The 22,161-nt window shown below is 42.3% G+C and overlaps 1 protein-coding gene across 8 annotated transcripts in view; it reads left to right on the forward strand.

Annotated features, from left to right (window-relative positions):
* LOC122564112 (septin-5-like) overlaps positions 1-22,161 on the forward strand; it is a 124,636-nt gene that overhangs the window by 60,463 nt on the left and 42,012 nt on the right. For all 8 annotated transcript variants that reach the window (XM_087977480.1, XM_043718685.2, XM_043718690.2 and 5 more), the window contains one exon: positions 21,058-21,154. In XM_087977480.1, the coding sequence (XP_087833606.1) occupies positions 21,058-21,154 (97 nt within the window). The remainder of the gene's footprint in view (positions 1-21,057; positions 21,155-22,161) is intronic.

Genomic DNA, 22,161 nt, shown 5'->3' on the forward strand with positions numbered 1-22,161 from the left:
GCCTATTTACCCTATCCATGTCCCTAATGATTTTGTAAACCTCTATAAGGTCACCCTCAGCCTCCGATGCTCCAGGGAAAACAGCCGCAGCCTGTTAAGCCTCTCCCTATAGCTCAAATCCTCCAACCCTGGAAACATCCTTGTAAATCGTTTCTGAACCCTTTTCAAGTTTTACAACATCTTTCCAATAGGAAGGAGACCAGAATTGCTCGCAACTTTCTAACAGTGGCCTAACCAATGTCCTGTACAGCCACAACATGACCTCCTAACTCCTGTACTCGATGCTCTTCCAGCACCTCACCTGTGACTATCGATGATACAAATATCTCATCAAGAGGACCATCAATCACTTTCCTAGCTTCCCAGAGAGTTCTACAGTACACCTGATCAGCTCCTGGGGATTTATCCACTTTTATGCGTTTCAAGACATCCAGCACTTCCTCCACTGTAATCTGGACATTTTTCAAGATGCTACCATCTATTTCCCTACATTATATATCTTCCATGTCCTTTTCCACAGTAAATATTGATGCAAAACACTCCTTTAGTATCTCCCCCATCTCCTGTGGCTCCACACAAGGCCACCTTGCTGTAGTTACCCTTTTGTCCTTAATGTATTTGTAAAAACCCTTTGGATTCCCCTTAATTTATTTGCCAAAGCTATCTCATGTCCCCTTTTTGTCCTCCTGATTTCCCTCAAGTATACTCCCTTTATACTCTTCTAAGGATTCACTCGATCTATCCTGTCTATACCTGACATATGCTTCCTTTTTTTTCTTAACAAAACCCTCAATTTCTTTAGTCATTCAGCCTTCCCTTTCACCCTAACAGGAATACACTGTCTCTGGACTCTCATCATCTCATTTCTGAAGGCTTCCCACTTGGCAGCCATCCCTTTACCTGCGAACATCTGCCCCCAGTCAGCTTTTGAAAGTTCTTGCCTAATACTGTCAAAATTAGCCTTCCTCCAATTTAGAACTTCAACTTTTAGATCTGGTCTATTCTTTTCCATCACTGTTTTAAAACTAATAGAATTATGGTCACTGGTCCCAAAGTGCTCCCTCACTGACACCTCAGTCACCTGCCCTGTCTTATATTCCAACAGTAGGTCAAGTTTTGCACCTTCTCTAGTAGGTACATTTACATATTGAATCAGAAAATTTTCTTCTACACACTTAACAAATTTCTTTCCATCTAAACCCTTAACACTATGGCAGTTCCAGTCTATGTTTGGAAAGTTAAAATCCCCTACCATAACCATCCTATATTCTTCTGAGATCTCCTTACAAGTTTGTCTCTCAATTTCCCTCTGACTATTAGGGGGTATATAATAAAATTCCAATAAGGAGATCATCCCTTTCTTATTTCTCAGTTACACCCAAATAACTTCCCTGGATGTATTTCTGCTTTGTTCTCTTTGTCCCTGCCTGCCCTGTCTGGCTTCTTTTCTCAATTGTACCAGTCTCCGATTGATCTCTTTCCTCACTATCTCCCTGGGTCCCACTGACCACCCCCTGACCGCCTCCCTCCCCCAAACACCTTACTAGTTTAAAACCTCTAGCAAATCTCCCTGCCAGTATACGTCCCCTTCCAATGTAAGTGTAATCCATCCTTCTTGGACAGGTCACTTCTACCGCAAAAGAGATTCCAATGATCCAAAAATGTGAATCCTGCTCCCATACATCAGCTCCTCAGCCATGCATTCATCTGCTCTATTCTCCTATTCCTGCCCGCACTAGCTCACAGCACCGGGATTAATACAGATATTACTATTCTTGAGAAGCTCCTTTTTAAATTGCTGCCTAACTCTCTGTAATCTCCCTTCAGAATCTCAACATTTTCTCTTCCTATGTCGTTGGTTCCAATGTGTTCAATGGCCTCCTAGTAGCCCCTCTTCCCCCTTGAGAACACTCTGCACCCTCTCTGAGACATCCTTGATCCAAGCACCAGGGAAACAATACACCGTTCTGATTTTTCACTGCTGGCCACAGAAGCATCTGACTGTACCTCAGACGAGAGAGTCCCCTAACACAATCAATGTTTTGGAACCCAATGTACCCCCTCATTGCATGAGAGCCAGTCTCAATACCAGAAACTTGGCTTGTTCGTGCTATGTTCTCCTGAGAATCCATCATCCCCTACATTTTCCAAAACAGCACACTTGTTTGAAATAGGTAGCCACAGAAGACTTCTGCATTAAATGTCTACTCTCTTACCTTTCTTGGAGTTAACCCATCTATGTGCCTGTATCTGCGACTTTCTCCCCCTTCCTATAACCGCCATCCATCACATCCCCTAGTTCTTGTAAATTCCTCAATGCCTCTAAATGTCCCTACAACCAATCCATTCGGTCTGATAGGATTAGCAACCAGCAGCATTTATTGCAGGTATAATCCTCAGTAATCTGTAAACTCTCCCTAAGGTCTCATATCTGACAAGAAGAGCATACCACTCTATTAAGGGCCATTTATGCTTCTTTCAAACTACAGACTCAGAAAATAGCACTGTCTTATTCCTCTACAAAACACTGCTCCGGGTTAAATTAATACTTATTGCTTATATTTTTAAGTTTAATCAGGAGACATATCTCAATAAAATATAATCAAGAAAGAACCCACTCTACTTACTACTGCAGACTTTCTGTAGGCCACACTTAAAATATTCACTTACCTGTTTCTGTGCTGCAACCTTTCCCAAAAAGGTTCTTTCAAGATTAGTTGTGAATTTCACTGTTTGTTAATTTTCCCAGACGCAATAACTATGCAGGGTCACTGCTGTGTCAATTAGCACGCACTCACTCACTCACTCACATTGATCTCATCATGTGCTTCCTTTGTCTGTTCCTTTCCCTTTTACAAGTGCTGTTCGACTTTGTTTCCCTCAAGTTCCAAAACAATGCAACAGCATATAAAACAGTAATTTATTGCTCCTGGAATTTGAGGAAATCACCTCCAACACCTAAAATACCTCAAAAAAAGGAGCAGGCTGTTACAGCCAGAAATTTTTCCCGTCCTCCACCTTGGATTACCCTAAACTCTGCAGCCAATGGAAGATCTGCTTAGTATCTACCCAATCAAGTTCTTTAATAATTGAAGCATATACAATGAGGGAAGATAGTGTCTAATAATGTCACAATTTGCAATCCCAGGCCCAGGCTAATTTTTCAGTTCATATTCTACTCTGAAAACTGATGAGATTTAAATTCAAGTGTTAAATTTCAGAGTTGAAAGTTAGTTTTAGTACTGGTTATCATGAAATAATCAATTGTCATAAAAACCCAACTGGTTCACAAATAGGGTAGGAAATCTACTATTTTATATCTGATCTCGCTAACAGACCGATAGGAACATGATCAGGTCTTAACAGACCACTGAAATAGCCTATCAAACCACTCAATTCAAAGGTGATTATTCTGGTGAGAACAAATCCTGGTTTTGTCAATAAGTCTTAAACCAAGAATGAGTAAGTTAAAATCTTTTCCCATTCTTAACTATTGTGAATTCCTTACCATTCTACCAATCTCCATAACTGATGTTTTTCATGTTTCAGTTTAAACATATAATTTTTAATTGTGTTCCTTGATCACTTCTGGGTATCTATTTAAAATGTGGTGCTGTCCAAAGAGTAGTTGAATTAATTACTTTACTACTTTTCCTCAACATAACCGCATGAAGCTGGAATTTCTTCACATACATCAAAAATAATGAAAGTCTCTTGAATATTGCGACTGATATGCAGTTGAAACTCCAAATCAAACCAAGATTCCACAAACTGTGCACTAACAAATAAGCTCATTCTGCTCAAATAAAGCTGACGTACTAAACGTTCTTTCATATGCAGGTTCATTCTTGACATTATGCTCTTTACATTGCTTCCTAAGGTCCTCCAAAGATGATAAAATCTTTGTTGCGTTTTTTAAAAATGTATTCTCGAAAAAGACGAACCTTTACCAATAAAGGTTGGGGATCTCTTTAATGAACCTCATTCTTCGGTGACTTTTTTGGGGGGGCGAAATACTTGTTAGATTCACTGCTTAAAGTTAGGCGGCACGGTGGCACAGTGGTTAGCACTGCTGCCTCACAGCGCCAGAGACCCGGGTTCAATTCCCGCCTCAGGCGACTGACTGTGTGGAGTTTGCACGTTCTCCCCGTGTCTGCGTGGGTTTCCTCCGGGTGCTCCGGTTTCCTCCCACAGTCCAAAGATGTGCAGGGTCAGGTGAATTGGCCATACTAAATTGCCCGTAGTGTTAGGTAAGGGGTAAATGTAGGGGTATGGGTGGGTTTCGCTTTGGCGGGTTGGTGTGGACTTGTTGGGCCGAAGGGCCTGTTTCCACACTGTAATCTAATCTAAATCTAATCTAAATCTAAATCTTTAAACGAATACTAAAAAGTTTTATTATCACAATTTCCCTTTCTATAAATACGGTAAAATCAAGCTTTTTGACAAGGATCCATCAGCTTTTTTACAATGGACACTTACATATAACAAACTTAGATTGAGAAGGGGCGGTTATATTTAGTGATTTGATCCTTATTTTTCATTTAATTCCTGGCACGCTCTCTTCAGCTTCCCTTCCAGCTCCTCACTCGCTCTCACACAAACACAAACGAAGCAAAGGCGCTTCACCTCATCTATTGTCCCCTTGGGAAGGTGCAGGATCCCCAAAAACGTTTGAGCTTCACTGCTGACGATAAGCCATGAAAACACACGTTGATGTTGTCCACAACGTCCTTAGTGAGCAGCAAAGTGATGCTATGAGGCATCCATGTGTCGCTCTCCCTCATGGGTGCCATCTTGAAGAAGGAGATTCAAATGTGATTTCTGTTTCTCTGGATTTCGTTTTTTGTTTTAAACATACCTTTCCTTTGTTTTTGACACCAGGATGGTGCTGTTAATTTACAATATTTTGGAAAGTGTCCAACTGACCATGCCTACAGCACACAGCTCCTGCTCAACATAACCTGTGATTGTGATTCTGTATGGAGCCACATCTTGGGCAACCTTTTTAATGGCTGGGGACATTGATTCCCATGCTTTTGACATTTTGGCAGGCTCTCAACAGGGTAATTATGCCACTTGGGGCCTACCTGACTGTGTCAGAAGAAGCCACAATGTTTCCTTGAAGAACTAACAATTTTCAGACCTGATTTCTGCCTGCATAGCAAACTGGATGTTTCAATATTTAAATCCACAATGGAAAAAAGAAAGTCTATTGATTTCTCATCCTGACACCAGCTCCTAATCCTGGGTCTAATCATACTGTTTTACACATTTTTATAATTACACACTGAAACTGCCACTTCAAGAGCTCCCACATCTGACCTGATGCTTGCACTATTATCTGCTGCTCACTGCATATTGAAATGCTGGTCTGAAGGTACCTTGGGCTGCAGGTGTCTGAGACATGCACTGGATTAGAGGTTGTTTCTCCTTAACTTTAAGTAAGCTTCTTTAACTCCTTAAGCACTGTGACACTCCTTTATTTACACCTGTACTTAATGATGTATAGGGGTCTGGAAAAGGTGAGTAGTGCCAAAAGTACTCTGATTATGTCATATGGACATAAGACAGAACAGCTTAGAATTTCAAAGGTCTGAGGCCTAGCATCTGGTCCTTGTCAAAGTCCATGCAACAATATCTGTTCTATCAATGTAACCTGTAACTAGCTGCTAACATCTAATAAACAATATCTTGTTCACTAACTTTCAGCTAGGAAGTGGTGTTTCTGCCCCAACAATAGACCAAGCTGCCCCTGTGGTTTCTTTCTTTTAACAATGATGGTCTCAACATGAGCAATGGCTGCACAGATAACACACAGTCAAAAAGTGTGCTGGTGAAAAAGCACAGCAGGTCAGGCAGCACCTGAAGAGCAGGAGAATTGACATTTTGGGCATAAGCCATTCATCAGGAATGTGGCTTCAGGGCCAGGGAGGCAGAGAGATAATGGGAGGTGGGGGTGAGGGTCTGGGGTGAAGATAGCTGAGAATGCAATAGATAGATGAAGGTGGGCCTGATGGTAATGGGTCGAAGAGGAGAGATGGGAAAGATGATGGACAGGTCAAGAGGGTGGTGCAGAGTTGGAGGTTTGGAAGGTGTGGGAGGGGAAATGAGGAATCTGGTAAAATCCACATTAATCCCATGTGGTTGCAGGGTCCCAAGGCAGAAGATGAGGCATTCTTCCTCCAGGCATCTGGTGGTTAGAGTTTGGTGCTGGAGGATGCCCAGGACCTGCATGTCCTCGGTGGAGTGGGAGGTATCGTTGAAGTGTTCAGCCACAGGGTGGTGGGGTTGGTTGGTCCAGGTGTCCCAGAGATGTTCTCTGAAACGATCCGCAAGGAGGCATCCTGTCTCCCCGATGTAAACGAGACCACATCGGGTGCAACGGATTAGTAGATGACATTTGTCACTTTCTCCTAACAGATAAAACACAGGTTATCAAATGTATGTCTTCAGCGTAGTGTCTCAGACCTGTCTTTTCACATGCTCATTTGAGGCTAGTGCCTTCACGCTCACTGATGTCCGAGTTAGTGACAGGTTATGATTTACAGGAATCTCATTATAACCAGTATATTTGTATATTTTCTTTTCCCAGACAAACATTTTAAAATGTGCCTGAAAAAGTCTCTTTGAAGTCTTGTTAAATGCTGTTGAATTTTTGATGAATGAATGGAGGAAAAATTAGAAGTTTTTGTACGGATGAGAGGCGTGTAACAGGAAGATTTCAGAAGCAGGAATGGTTCTTCTGTATAGCAGAGACATTGAGGTTTTATTTTAAACAGGAGAGTTCACATTTATGAAGCTCTTTGTTTACTTTAGATAGGAAGGAATTGCTTCCACTGGTAGGCAATTGATAATCAGAAAACAAAGAAGAAATGAAGAACAGTGGCAAAAAAAGACTGTAGCTGGCATCATTTTTATATAATGCAAAGTTGTTGTGGTGTGGAAGTAGATTCAGTCATAAGTCTCAGTGAATTGGATATACATTTAAAGAGGAAGCAATTTCAAGGAAAAGAACCGAGTGGTTGAACTAATTGGATAGCTTAAGAACTAGCACAGGTAAAACAGGTTGATTTGCTTCCTTCTGTGCAACATAACCCTTGGACCAAGAATTCCTTTTAGATCTGTATGAATTTCAAAAGGGATGATCAAATTACCTGGGTTCAATTAGGAAACTGGCTACCATCTGCTGCACTCAGGAAAGTATGGATCATGGTATTACTTATACTGTAGTGAAATGAAGAAGACAACAGGAAGGTCAGAACATATTTACAATGAGTAAACTACCTGGGATGTGACAGCTCCAATCTGGGATCTTGCCTGTAGCTAGCTGTGCATCTGACAATAATCCTAAAAAATGCACCAATAAATAAGGCTATAACTCCAAACAGTAGACAAATTAAACTTGTGCATTGTATCCATAATTTCTGAAATTTTGCATGATTCCAACATGGATTTTACCCTTAAGCTATTAAACTATTTGAAGAGGCTGGAAGGCTGGCTCTGGGTCAAGAACTAAACTGCACCCTCGGATATTGCCACCTCAATAAAAACTTGCATTATGTACTGCTTTTTTATGATCAGACACCCCAGCAGTTTACAGCTGATTAAGTATCTTTATTTAAAGTTTGACCTAAGCTTTAACATAGCAAATGTGGCAGCCATACTGCAGCAAGATCCTACAAACAACAGTGTGATAACGATCAGACCATAAGACAGAGGAGCAGACGTAGGCCATTTGGTCCATTGAGTGTTCTCAGCTTTTCAGAGACATGGTTGATCTAGTAATCCTCGACACCACACCAAAGTGATATAGAGGATTACCCCCATAACATTTTCCCATAACTCTGGATCCCTTTCTGAGTCTATCATAGCCTCGAATGTATTTAATGACCCAGCCTCGACTCTGTCTTAAAGGGGTGACTTATTGCTGAGATGATGGCCTCCGGTAGTAGAGTTTCCCGCATGGGAATCAACCTTTTAGCATCTCCTCGGCAAGCCCCTGAAGAATTTTTATTTTTGTACAATGTCGCCCGTCATTCTTTTGAATTCAGGCGAGCATAGACCCAAACTACTCAACTGCTCCTCAGAGGAAAATCCCTCCCAGCTGGAATCAACTCTGTGAACCTTCTTTGGACTGCCTCCAATGCCAATACATCTTTCCTTAGAAAACAGATCCAAAACTGTTCACAATATTCCATGTGTGGTCAGACTAATGCCTTATATAGATTTAGCAAGAACTGCCATTTTCTACTCCATTCCCTTTGAAATAAAGGCTGACATTCCATTCACCTTCCCTCTTTCCTCTTGAATTTATATGATAGCTTTTTGTGATATTTTCCCCACATCCCTCTGTTCTGTAACTTTCTGCAGTCTTTCTCTATTTAAATAATGTTCAGCCTCGTTCTTCTTATCATCGAAATGCATAATCTCCCAATGAATTGCACTTGCCAAGGTTTTGCCCATTCCCTTAACCTGTCTATATCCATCTGTAAACTCTGTCATCCTCATTACTTGCCAATTACCTAGTCTTGTCATGTGATCTGTCTTTGTGATGCTTACCATCCAGGGCTCTGGGATAATTAGTCTGCTTTTCAAAATAGCACCCAATTGACAGGAAAGACTGTGCCTTAAACGTTCATCTAAAACCTACCACCCTCCAACAACACTCCCTCACTGTGTTGGAATGTCAAGTCCTGAGGTGGAATTTAAACTCCAATCTTAACAGTACATGTCAGAGTGCAACCACTGAACTTTATAAACTATGTTTATAAAGTTGACCTCTGCTTACCTCTGCCTTCCAGTGGAGCTATGGTAAGGCATGTTCACAGCACTGGACTCTGAACAGCCATTCAGATGAATCACCATTTGGTATCGGAAAGGTGTTTTTTTTTTTCACTCGAGATGGTCAAAAGTTATTATGATATATTTTCCACAGGTAACTAGTAATAGAAGGTACAGCAGGAAGACCCTCTGCTAAAGCAGATTCCAGCATAAGGAATTAGTGCTAACAGGCCTTTAACACCTGTCATGCCAAAATGCATTGGTATAAAGACTAATGCAAACAAAGGCATTAGTACAAGCATTGTCAGTATTACTACCGCGGGGAGTAAAGTGCTAAAGAAATATAAAGGATAAGTACAATCTGGTATGTGGCTTTTGAGTGCAATGGAGACACCATCAATGTGAGATTAATCAATGAATTTCCTTGGGGACCATTATCAAATATTTATGGGAAGTGCTTTTTAATTGTTCTGAATTTCTGATAGTACAAACTGTCATTTTCTGCTACAAAAATGTTAGCTCTGCCACACTGCATGTTGAAAGTAGGTTTGAAGCAGCCCTGAATAACATGAATAATGCAGATCTTCTCCATTCCTTTAGTAATAGGTGAGTAGCGTATGGCTAGTAGGCCTGTATGTTCATTAGTACAGTGGAAATAATGTGATTAATCAGTGAATTTTATTTTCAGTCTTTTCCTAGTTTGAATATAGTTTTGGGAAATATCAATAAAATTAAAATAAATACATCTCTTTAACCTTTGGTGTAAATGATCATCGGTCACTTTTTCTGTTTAACCTGTGCTCGGCTGTGATGTATGAGTAAATGGAATTTATTTGAGAAGCATTCCACTAGAATTCATGAACTAGAATCTAGATAACTGCCATTCTCATGAAAAGGAGGAGGACTAAACACAGATCTTTCACCTTTGGTGCCTAGGTTAGATCCAGCCATTGTTGGCACTAGCTGGAAATCTCGCCTATAGTGATGGTCTGGACAGAGAAAGAAAGTTGCACTGAATCAACATGGTGTTTCCACTGGTTGGAGTCATACCTGACATGGAGGAAGATGGTTGTAGCTGTTGATGATATAATCTCAACTCCAGAACGTCTCTGCAGGAGTTCCTCAGGGTATTCTGCTAGGCCCAACTATCCGAGGGATCTGAGTGTTCTAAAATATTTATCACTAAAAGTTAGTTTGTAGGTACAGCATGTAATTTGGAAGGCTAACTCATATTTATTGTGAGGCAAGGGTGGAAATGCATTGGATGCAGTTCAGAGGAAGTTCACTCAACTGATCCCTGGGAGGGAATTGATATTTTTTGAGGAAAGGGTGGACAGGCAATGCTGTATCTTTTGAAGTTTAAAAAATAAAAGGCAATTTGATTGAAGCCTACAAGATCCTGAGGAGTGGCAACAGGACAGTAGATGAAGTTTGTGTCACATGTAGACGCATAGTTAAAAAGGAGTTTAGCACACTTGGCTTCATTGCTCACTCCTTTGAGTATAGGATTTGGGATAACATGTTGAGGTTGTACAGGACATTAGTGAGGCCTCTTCTGGAGTACAGAGGAACCTTGATTATCTGAACAAGATCAGTGGGCACTATTTCGTTCGGATAATTGATTATTCGGATAATCGATTTTAGCTTAAACAGGGGAAGACATATTGATCCAACGCTGTGCTCTACCAGAGAGTTTGTTTAAACCTATAATTTTAATGAGTCTGTCATTTAAACAATGTAATTTTCAGACTGCAAAGATTACTATTAAAATAAGAAGAACTAAACCCTTACCATGAAATCCCAGCACTAAACAAGAACCCAAACACCACCTACAATTGCAAGACCGTTTACAGTACCAGTTTCCAGGAACTCTGTCTCATGATAGAAAGATAGAAGCCCCACCTCACGTATGTGTTTACATTCTCTGCTTTCTTTTTAATGAACAGCCCTGTAGAGTGAGGGGAATACAGGACTGTAAAACACTTACTTTGTAAAGGGCTGTGTAACAACCCTTACCTTAAAAAAAAAAATCCAGTCGCTGATCCTTGAGCTGCTTGTGTTTCTTTGTTTTTGCCAGAGTTTTCACATCTTCTTCAGTCCAGGTAAATCAAATACACTTACCTCTTTGATGTCACCTTTTTGTGGGACCTTGAAGTCTTCTTCAGATAATCTGAAATTCAGATAATCAATATTCAGATAATTGAGGTTCCTCTGTACTGTGTCTACTTCTGGTCTTCCTGTTATAGGAAGGATATTATTGAGCGGGAGTGAGTTCAGAAGAAGTTTACCAGGATGTTCCTGGATTTGGAAAATTTAAGTTATAAGGAAAGATTGGATAGGCTTGGACTTTTGTCACTGGAGCATAGCAGGTTGAGAGGTGACCTTATAGTGGTTTATAAAATAATGACTGGTATAGATAGGGTTAATGCTGGAAATGTGTTGCTGGAAAAGCGCAGCAGGTCAGGCAGCATCCAGGGAACAGGAGAATCGACGTTTCGGGCATAAGCCCTTCTTCAGGAATGAGGAAAGTTTGTCCAGCAGGCTAAGATAAAAGATAGGGAGGAGGGACTTGGGGGAGGGGCGTCGGAAATGTGATAGGTGGAAAGAGGTCAAGGTGAGGGTGATAGGTCAGACTGGGGTGGGGGCGGAGAGGTCGGGAAGAAGATTGCAGGTTAGGAAGGCGGTGCTGAATTTGATGGATTTGACTGAGACAGGCTGGAGGGAGGGGAAATGAGGAAACTGGTGAAATCCGAGTTCATCCCTTGTGGTTGGAGGGTTCCTAGGCGGAAGATGAGGCGTTCTTCCTCCAACCGTCGTTTTGTTGTGGTCTGACGATGGAGGAGTCCAAAGACCTGCATATCCTTGGTGGAGTGGGAGGGGGAATTGAAATGTTGAGCTACAGGGTGGTTGGGTTGGTTGGTCCGGGTGTCCCAGAGGTGTTCTCTGAAACGCTCCGCAAGTAGCCAGCCTGTCTCCCCAATATAGAGGAGGCCACATCGGGTGCAGAGGATGCAATAGATGATATGTGTGGAGGTGCAGGTGAATCTGTGGCGGATATGGAAGTTTTCTTTGGGGCCTTGGAGGGAGGTGAGGGGGGAGGTGTGGGCGCAAGTCTTGCACCTCCTGCGGTTGCAGGGGAAGGTGCCAGGAGTGGAAGTTGGGTTGGTGGGGGGTGTGGATCTGACGAGGGAGTCACGGAGGGAGTGGTCTTTACGGAATGCTGATAGGGGAGGGGAGGGAAATATATCCTTGGTGGTGGGGTCCGTTTGGAGGTAGCGGAAATGACGGCGGATGATGCGCTGTACATGGAGATTGGTGGGGTGGTAGGTGAGGACCAGTGGGGTTCTGTCCTGGTGGCGGTTGGAGGGGCGGGGTTCAAGGGCGGAGGAGCAGGAAGTGGAAGAGATGCGGTGGAGGGCATCGTCGACCACGTCGGGGGGGAAATTGCGGTCCTTGAAGAAGGAGGCCATCTGGGTTGTGCGTTTTTGGAACTGGTCCTCCTGGGAGCAGATGCGGCGGAGTCGAAGGAATTGGGAGAATGGGATGGCGTTTTTACAGGGGGCAGGATGGGAGGAGGTGTAGTCCAGGTAGCTGTGGGAGTCGGTCGGTTTCTAGTTACTACAGCAAACAGCTGACCCACTGTCTCCAACCCAGATGTGACCTCACTGCACTAGCCCCCAACCTGACAAATCCTCCTGGCGTAACCCAACCCAACCCACCTCGGCACCTACCCACCTGTCTCCCTAAACACTTTCCACCCTATCCAGTTGCCACTTATACATGTAACTCACCCAACCAACCCACACCCTACACGCTGGCACATTCACCATTTCACTCTGACCCCAACTCGCTGAAAAGTTGTCAAAATAACTTTTGGTTTAAATGTGTGTTAGGACACTTACCAAAATATTATGGTTACTGCTGTTAAAGCATGGCTTGAGAACTCCCCATCCCCAAAGCCCAGAACTATAAAAGAGCAATTTCTGAAGAAGCCAGGATCACCAAACCCAGTCAGGAATGTAGAACTCCTGGGCACAAGAATCCAGGGGTGGAGCAGCAATCTGACAGGAATCTTTGAAGACTTCCTGCTTCATTGTATAAAATGTATGTAGATTCACGATGGACTGGGCTCTTTATCAAAAAGGGTCACTCTGGAAAAAAAACACAGCATGTCAGGCAGCATCCGAGGAGCAAGCGAGTCAACGTTTCAGGCATAAGCTCTTCATCAGGAATAATGAAGGGCTTATTCCTGAAATGTTGACTCTCCTGCTCCTCGGATGCTGCTTGACCTGCTGTGCTTTTCCAGCACCACACTCTCAACTCTGATCTCCAGCATCTGCAGTCCTCACTTTCTCCTGGGCTCTTTATCAAGCCTAAGAACATACTTTCAGTGATCTAGATGGTAACTTTAATTATTGTTAATCTGTCCATGAACTCAAATTCATATGCAGAAGAATTCAAAAACAGATTATGTTCTTAGTGCATGTTCTACAGAAACTGTTATAATTATTCCTTGACTCTATACAATACAGAACACTTTGTGTAAGACATAATAATGAAGTTGTTTTATTTAATAATAAGAATCTTTCATAGTTCATTCATTTGATCATATAACATTTCCAAACTTTTCTAAGCTTTTCCTATGCATCCATTGTGCTTACCTATGGATGCAATCTGTGCTCCAAACAGTATAATATGTTAGTGTTCAATACTAAACAGTTATAGAAGGGTAGAGGAATGAAGCGATTTAAAAAAGATAAAGGTACACAATTATATAATGATTTTCATGACCACCAGATGTCTCTTTTTTTTTTAACTGCCAATGAAACAGTTTTGAAGTGTACTGATAGTTACAGTGTAAGGAACTATACCAGCCAATTTGTACATAGCAAGCTCCCAGAAATAGCAGTCTTTTAATAAGCAGGTGTTCCACTTTGTGTGATTCTAATTGAAGAATAAATATTGGTCAGGACACTTGGAATAACTCCAATTCTCTTTGAAATGGTGCCATGAAGTCTGTTACATCCCAATAGGCCTTTCTTCAATATCTCATCTGAAAAACAGCGCTTCCAACAATGCAGTACACCTTCAGTACTGTACTGAAGTAGAAGCTGTTATGTCAATCTCTGATGCTGGGAGTGTGGGAGAATGCAATTTTCATATTGGATACTGGAAGTGGGAAGTTAAAGGATTTTCACCAGACCTTCATGATTCATCCTCTCAGCTTAGGAACATAGGAACAGGAACCTGCCATTCATCCCCTCAAACCTGCTCCAAAGATCGTGGCTTAACTCCATATGCCTGCCTTGGGCCCATTTCCATTTGTACCATTCATAAAAATTTGTCTCTCTCAGATTTAAATTTAATAATTGAATTAGCATCAACTACCATTTGAGGGAGAGAGTTCCAAGCTTTTTCTACTCTGTGTATAGAAGTGAATACTAACATCTCTCCTGAATAGCCTGGTCCTAATTGCCTCTGGGTTCTAGAATCTCCAACTGGTGGAAATCATTTATTTTTAACGACGCTGTCTTTCCCTATTGATATCTTGAAGGCATCAATTATATCACCCCTAAACTTCTAAATTCTGAAGGCCTAAGTTGTCTAATGTCTCCTCAAACTTAACCACTGAAGTCCAGGTTTCATCCTTGTAAACCTGCATTGAATTCCCTCCATGGGCCAAAACATCCTTCCTTAGGTGTGGTGCCCTGATCTGCTCACAGTATTCGAAGTGGGGTCGAACTATGCTTTTGTATAAGTGTAGCATAACATTTGCATCCTTGTATTCCAGCCTTTTAGATGTGAAGACCAGAAATCCATTAACTGCCTTGACTGTTTTCTGCACTTGTTCATGGTATATTAAAGAACTCAAATCCCTTTGGACATCCACTGCATTTAACTTTGTGCCTTCTTTTTAAAAAAAACCCTGACCTATGCTTTTTCAATGTGAAACGGAAAACTTCACATGCGCTTATGTTAAAATCTATCTGCTACAGCTTTGCCCATTCAGCTAATCTATCAATATCCAGTTGTAATTTTATGCTTCATCAACACTGTCTACATTGCTACCCAATTTTGTATCATCAGCAAATTTGGATATTTAACTTTTTATGCCCATTAACTAAGTCACTAATGAATATTGTGAATATTTGAGGTCCCAACACAGATCCCTGTTGACACCACTAGTGACACCCTGTCAATTTGATTATTTACCCATTATTCCAACTCTGTTTCCTGCTACTTGATCAATTTCATATTCATATCAGTAATTTGACCTCAATTACCAGCTTAGCTAACGGTCTCCTTGTGTGTGACTTCATCAAAAGCCTCAAAGTCCAATCCAACAGCATCCATCGACTTATCTCTATCCACCATCTTTGTTACCTCTTCAAACTCTCGGGAGTTTGTCAGGCTTTACATGAATAAAAACCAAAAGAACGGTGGATACTGCAAATCAGAAACTGCTGGAAAAGCTCAGCAGGTCTGGCAGCATCTGTGGAGAGAAATCGGAGTTAACATTTTGGGTTAAGCAACCCTTTTTCAGTGGTTCTGAGGCAGGGTCACTGGACCCGAAACAGTAACTCTGATTTCTCTCCACAGGTGCCGCCAGACATGCTGAGATTTTCTGAAAGTTCCTGTTTTTGTTTCTGCTCTTCATGAATCCATGCTGACTCTCACTCATTAACTGGCATTTTTCAAGGTGATCAGTTACCCCATCCTTGATTGCAGACAGCAACAATTGGTACACCTCCAAATAGGTGAGGCCCCAAACACAGAGGTTGGGCTTAACTGGTTTCTATCTGCCAGATTTTTTGAAGAGTAGAGAGACATGAGCAAATTTCCAATCCAGAGGTACAACTCCTAAATCCAGGGAAGTTTGAAAGTGTATGGTTACGGCATTAGCAATGTGCTCTCCTACCTCCATTAACACCCTGGATGGAAACCATCAGACCTTGGGATTTGTCACTCTTCAGTTCCATTAAATTCCCTATAATTAAGGATTTCCTGAAGCTAATTTCATTTTGACCCTGTCCCTGATTATCTTAATTTTGACCTTTGTCTTAATTTTATAGTCGCTTACCTCCAGGGTGTTAATGGAGGTAGGAGAGCACATTGCTAATGCCGTAACCATAAACTTTCAAACTTCCCTGGATTTAGGAATTGTACCTCTGGATTGGAAATTTGCTCATGTCTCTCTACTGTTCAAAAAATCTGGCAGATAGAAACCAGTTAAGCCCAACCTCTGTGTTGGGGCCTCACCTATTTGGAGGTGTACTTTCTTTAGGACTTCTGGCAAGCTTTCCTCCTTTTCTGCTGCATGTACTGGAGCAAAATAATCATTCAGCATGTCTAGCATTTCCCCATAGTTACTGACAATATCCCCACTCAGCCTTCAGTGGGCCAATAGTACTCTTAACCAGCTGCTTTCCCTTTTATAATTAAAATCTCTTCTCATTTATGTCCTTTGCAAGTTAGCTTTCAAAATGGGGCAGCTCAGTGGTTACTCAGTGGCTCAATGCTGATTCATAGTGCCAAGGACCCAGGTTTGATTCCAGCCTGGGGTGATTATCTTTGTGGAGTTTGCACATTCTGCCCATCTGTTTGGATTTCTGCCGGGTGTACTGAATGGCCTCTTTCCGCATTGTACGGACTCTGTTTTTAGTCACTCTGATAGCTGCTTTGTTACCCACTCGCTGGTCTTTGAGTTTGTCCCATTCTTTGGAATCTGTACTGTTCTTTGTATTTTTACAGGACCTTTCTCTTAATTTTATAGTCGCCTACCCCCTTAGCTGTCTGTGGCTGATTTTTTAAAGATGGATCTTTTCCTTCGTGTGGGTACTAACTGTTCCCAAGAGGTTGTAGGGGCTGGAGGACGTTTCAGTGATGGGGAGGGTCATAGGGCTGGAGGATGTTTCAGAGATGGGGAGGGTCGTAGGGCTGAAGGAGGCTGCAGAGATAGGGAGAGTTGTAGGGGATGGAGGAGGCTGCAGACATAGGGAGAGTCGTAGGGGATGGAGGAGGCTACAGAGATAGGGAGGGCCGTAGGGGATGGAGGAAGCTGCAGCGATAGGGAGGGCCGTAGGGGATGGAGGAAGCTGCAGCGATAGGGAGGGCCGTAGGGGATGGAGGAAGCTGCAGCGATAGGGAGGGCCGTAGGGGAGGGAGGAGGCTGCAGAGATAGGGAGGGCCGTAGGGGAGGGAGGAGGCTGCAGAGATAGGGAGGGCCGTAGGGGAGGGAGGAGGCTGCAGAGATAGGGAGGGCCGTAGGGGATGGAGAAGGCTGCAGAGATAGAGAGGGTTGTAGGACTGGAGGAGGCTGCAGAGATAGGGAGGGGTTGGAGGAGGCTGCAGCGATAGGGAGGACAGTTTGAAAATCAATGCTTTGCTGAATTGTGAGCTGACTTAGATCAGCATATACGGGAGTGATGAAAGAACATTTGCATTCTAGACAGCAGAGCTTTGAATCAATTGATTTATAGAAAATGTCAAATACATTACATTTTGTCAAGAAATGAAAATGGTAGCTCATGAGATGAGAACCTTAGCCGAGGATAGTGATTAAATTGTGCGGAAGCTCTGAGGTTTTAAATCAGGAGAACTGCTGAGACTTTGCATTACTCTGAAAGAAAGGAATAAATATTCCCAGAAGGAACAGCAGAAAGATCAAAGCCAGAGTACAAGATGTAAATATTGCAGAGGACGCTGCTACAACAAAACGAAAGTATGCCCAGCATGGGGGAAAGTTCTGACTGCGGAAAGCTGGATTAATTGCACACAAGTATTTTGTTGGAAATAAACAAAGCAAGCCTACAAAGGTGGCTGCTGGTGAACTGTGGGACAATGATTCTGACAAGTCATTCTACACCATAAAACAGGTTGGCACTGTCCACCAACCAGAAGGTGAGAAATAGTCTGTGGCTGTTAGAATGATGATGGTGGAGGGAGAACATTAAGGGAATGTGAAAAGTGAGATTTATTCCCATGTTATGAGTAATAAAGTGAACTTTGCAGATCTGTGAGAAGTGGCTCAAACTTGTGACTCGAAACATGAACGATTAAAGGAGAGTTTGTGATGGAATGACCCAGATTCCCAGATATGAATGAAGCTGACAGCCCAGTGCGGTGGGAAGGAGGAAATTTGCAGTTCTATGTTGTAGATATTAAACAAGTCTAAAGCTTGGAATGTAATGCTACATGTACTGGAAGAGACTTGCAGCATTTTTAAGGGCACAAGGTCATGAACAGCCAAACAGACTTTTAAAAAGTAGGGAAATCTTTTCATGGGCCTTGGATGTTTTCTTGGTGAATATCATCTTAAAATTAATGTGTGAGAGAGAGCAACTCGGCATCTGCTGAGATGTGTTCCTGCTGCCATCCTGAAAGGCCAACCTGAAAGATGAGGCAGAAGAGCTGGGAAAAAGGGGAGTAATCAAGGAAATGACAACCTCACTCCATGAATGAGCAGAGTCCAGATGAACAGCTAGCGACAACTTACAGGACATACCATTAAAAGACCTGAATGCTTCAGCGACTGAAGAAAGTGGCAGACTGGAATGACACACAGGGTGGAATCTTCTATTACAGAATATCAGTGTGGCATTGGATGTATTGGAAGTCATTACTTCTGTTCCAGGGCAGAACAAGTTTACATGCATAATCACGTGGTTTTTAACTTACTACTTTGCATCGGAGTTGTTGCAGATGATGACCAAGAAATTTTCAGGAAGTTCTCAACTCTGGCAGGACCATCCAAGTTCAAAAGCCCTAGTTTATAGGATTGCTAGTCGTCCTTCTGTCATTGCAAACCTGCAGCACCTTTCAGCATTTGTTACTTACCCTCTGCTGTGAAATGGCAGGAAGAAGCAAAGACTGGTCCCTCTCCCCCAGTCTATTTGAGCTTTGCCTCACTTGTGGTTTTGGATGAGACCATCCAGGAAAGGAGGAGATCCTTGGATGGTGACAGATGCCTACCCCATCCGCTCCTTCCAGCCAAAAATCTGAAGTGGCATAGACCAAGGCACTGACCTGTGATGTGACCCTCACTGGAGAATTGGGCTCCAGTGCCAACCAACAGTCCTCACTCAGTCTAACTGTGCCAATACGGATGAATTTCACAAATGGATGACCACTTGCATGCCTTAGCACCACATGGAATAGATGCACTGAAGAGTTGCCTCAACCATGACCAGTTGTATTGTCAGTGTTGTTGCTAATCACTTACTGGGAAGCAGTCAGTACCAGGCAATGCTACACATGCTCATAACGTGCTCATGAATCTGTTGCAGTGATGCTCGATAATTCCTCTTTCACTGTCTGCAGGGCAAGATTGCCAATAACAAGAAGAAGCCCTCCCAGACCAATCGAGGAATGTCAGATATTCATATGCCCACCCTTTTCAAGGAGCAGGCAACTGAGATGGCCAGGAAGGTCCATGATTGTTTCTGTATTGATGGAAGGATGGGACTGTCCCAGGAAGCCAGTGAGGAAGCAGCTGGTGTGCTGTTCTATGATGTGCAGACTGTATCAGACGTTGTCTAAACAAAGGACTGTGCATCTCCAGCAGCTAATTCTTTCTCTCCTCCACCACAGATATTAGTGGCTACCACAAGAGGAGAAATCACAAAGCTCAGGCACCTGCCCCACCAGCAACAGAACTTCTGGGGATGATGTCTCTGACACTACATCTACAAGGTGTACAGCTGCACCCTCCACCATCACAGAGACATTCAACTAGGTGGATCCACTATCTCTAGTAGGCTTGGAGTCACAATCTGGTGAGTGCATCGCCAACACATATCCATAATTGGTGAAGGAAGCCATATCAGAGGTCTCAGACTCTTGTTGGACTACATGAGATGCCTCTCCTTTGATACTTGAACTATACTTGAAGACCTTACACTGCAACTCATTGCAACCATCATTTAAAACCATATCCCAATAAGGACAGAGCAGCAAGTATTCACATCAAAGACCAAGAAAAAGTGAATGTTACCAGGTACACAGCTACTTTCGCAACTGGGTATCTGAAGGGACTGATTCTTGATTGTGTAGAACTTAATTGGGAACTTACGAGACCTTGAGGGAACTAGAAAGCTTGGATCCCTGGAGGAAGTTTTCTGTTGAGAGAGAAAATAAATTAGGGACATAGTTTAAGAATAAATGGTCTCCATTTGAATATAGAGATAGGGTGAATTCTTTTCTCTGAAGGTTAATGGAATGTTAGCTTCTCTTCCTAAGAAGATGGGGAAAGGCGGAGTTTTAAATTTATTCATGGTTGAGTTAGATTTTTAATGGTGAAGGAAATCGAGGGTTGTGGAGTATAGACATGCAAGTGGTGAACAAGGGAGTTGAGAGTTATGGACTTGAAGCAGGAATGTAATGGAAAAGAGAATTGAGAGTATAACAGAAAAGTGATGGACAAGGGAGTCCATGGTTATGGATTATAGGCAGGAAAGTGATGGACAATCGGGTTGAGGGTTATGTGATGCAGACAGGAAAGAGAAGTTGAGGTTACAAGCAGATCACTGTGACGTTAGTGATAGGTGCAGTAGGATTGCAGGGCCAAATGGCCCACCCTGTTCCTAATTTCCTGTAGTAATGAGCATTTAATTCCAGAAAGTTGTGTTTTCAATGAGATAAAAATACATGTGGATAGGTTTCTTGACATCTGCAATGGGACATCAACCCATTTTTTTTAAGGTTGGAGAACTTCATTGCAAAGGTTTATCTCACTGACAAGAATGTTACATTTTGACTCTTACCCATTTCAGTTCTCCCACCCAGCATTCTTTGTGCATCCTGCAGGACTCTAAGGTTCTGTCCATACTATTGGTTCATGAATGATCATTTTTTTGGTATAGACCATATATTTTGGATAGATAAGTGTACGTTTTTTTTTAATGAAAGGAGGAATGTTTGGAGAAATGTATTTATAGGCACATTCTATTTGCTTAGTCATGTGATCACTGCTGTACATGCTTTCAGTTTAGAGAGAGAAACCATTAAATAATACACGAGAAAAATGAAGTCATGCAGAGTGGTGAGGTGCAAATGATGGAATTGGCAGTGAATGAGGGGAGCAGAGAGTTGAATCAGCAGCATGTGGAATGGAAAGTAAAGAAACTGAAATGGTGTGAAAAGAAGACTCAAAATCACGGTGTGGTGAGAAATGGAAGATGGAACGTGTTTTGAGGAATTTCACAGGATGTGACTGGTGTTTATGGTTTTCAGTTACGTAGCAATTGGTGAATAATACCTCCTTGTTTAATTCCACAGGACCAGGATAAAGAGTATGTTGGCTTTGCAACATTACCCAACCAGGTTCATCGCAAGTCAGTAAAGAAAGGGTTTGATTTCACACTACTGGTGGCAGGTAAAACAGTTTGTTTTCATGGAATTTTGATCATTAACTTAGCAATATACCTCAATGACATCTGACACAAAGGCACATTACTTTAGCAGCATTCCATTTTAGTAATTCTACGTTCCCAGTCTTAAATAACACCATGCATTCTGCTCTGGTAATACCAAAGAAATTACTTTTTAACATTGAGATACTCTCCATTGTGGTGTGGCTCTTTCACCGTGCTAAATGGATTAAACTTCCAACAGATCGAGCAACGCAAAACTGGATATCGATGAGATACTGTGAGCCATCAGCATCAGCAGAATATATTCAAATGCAATTTGTAACCTCATAGCCTAATATGTCCCCCACTCTATCATTCCCATCAATCCAATGGAGAGTGCAGGAGGACATGCCAGGAGCAGCATCAGACATATCACAGAATGAGGGATCAACCTGGTGCTGAGTGAATGATCCATCTCAGTCATACCCTGGCTTCTCCAGCATCACAGATGTCAGTCTTCAACAGCCATGTTTCAGTCCATGTGATGTCAAGAAATAACTGAAGACACTGACCATGTGAATGCTATAGGCCCTGACAATACTCTGCAATAGTACTGAAGAATTAGCTGTACCCCTAGCCAAGCATTTCCAGAGCAGCTGCAACACTAACATTTACCCAGCAGTGAGGAAAATTTGCTCAGGAATGTCCTCTGTGCAAAAAGCAGGACAAATCCAACTGGGCAAATTACCACCTAAAAGTCGATTCTTCACTTCAGAAAATTCTTCATTGTCAGCAGTGTTACCAAGCACAACCTGCTCAGCAATAACATGCCCACTGAGGCTCAGTTGGTTTCTGTTAGTCACTCAGCTCCTGACCTCAGTTGAGCCATTGTCCAAAAGTGGTCAAACGAGCTGAATTCCAGAGATGAACTGTGAGAGATTGCCATTGACTTCAAGGTCGCATTAAACTGAGTGTGGTATGAAGGAGCCCAGCAAAACTGGAATCAATGGAAATCAGGAGGGAAACTCTC

The sequence above is a fragment of the Chiloscyllium plagiosum genome, unplaced genomic scaffold (assembly GCF_037043375.1).
Source record: "Chiloscyllium plagiosum isolate Xiang-an unplaced genomic scaffold, Cpla_swu_hap1 HiC_scaffold_31, whole genome shotgun sequence".
In the NCBI taxonomy this organism is placed as follows: domain Eukaryota; kingdom Metazoa; phylum Chordata; class Chondrichthyes; order Orectolobiformes; family Hemiscylliidae; genus Chiloscyllium; species Chiloscyllium plagiosum.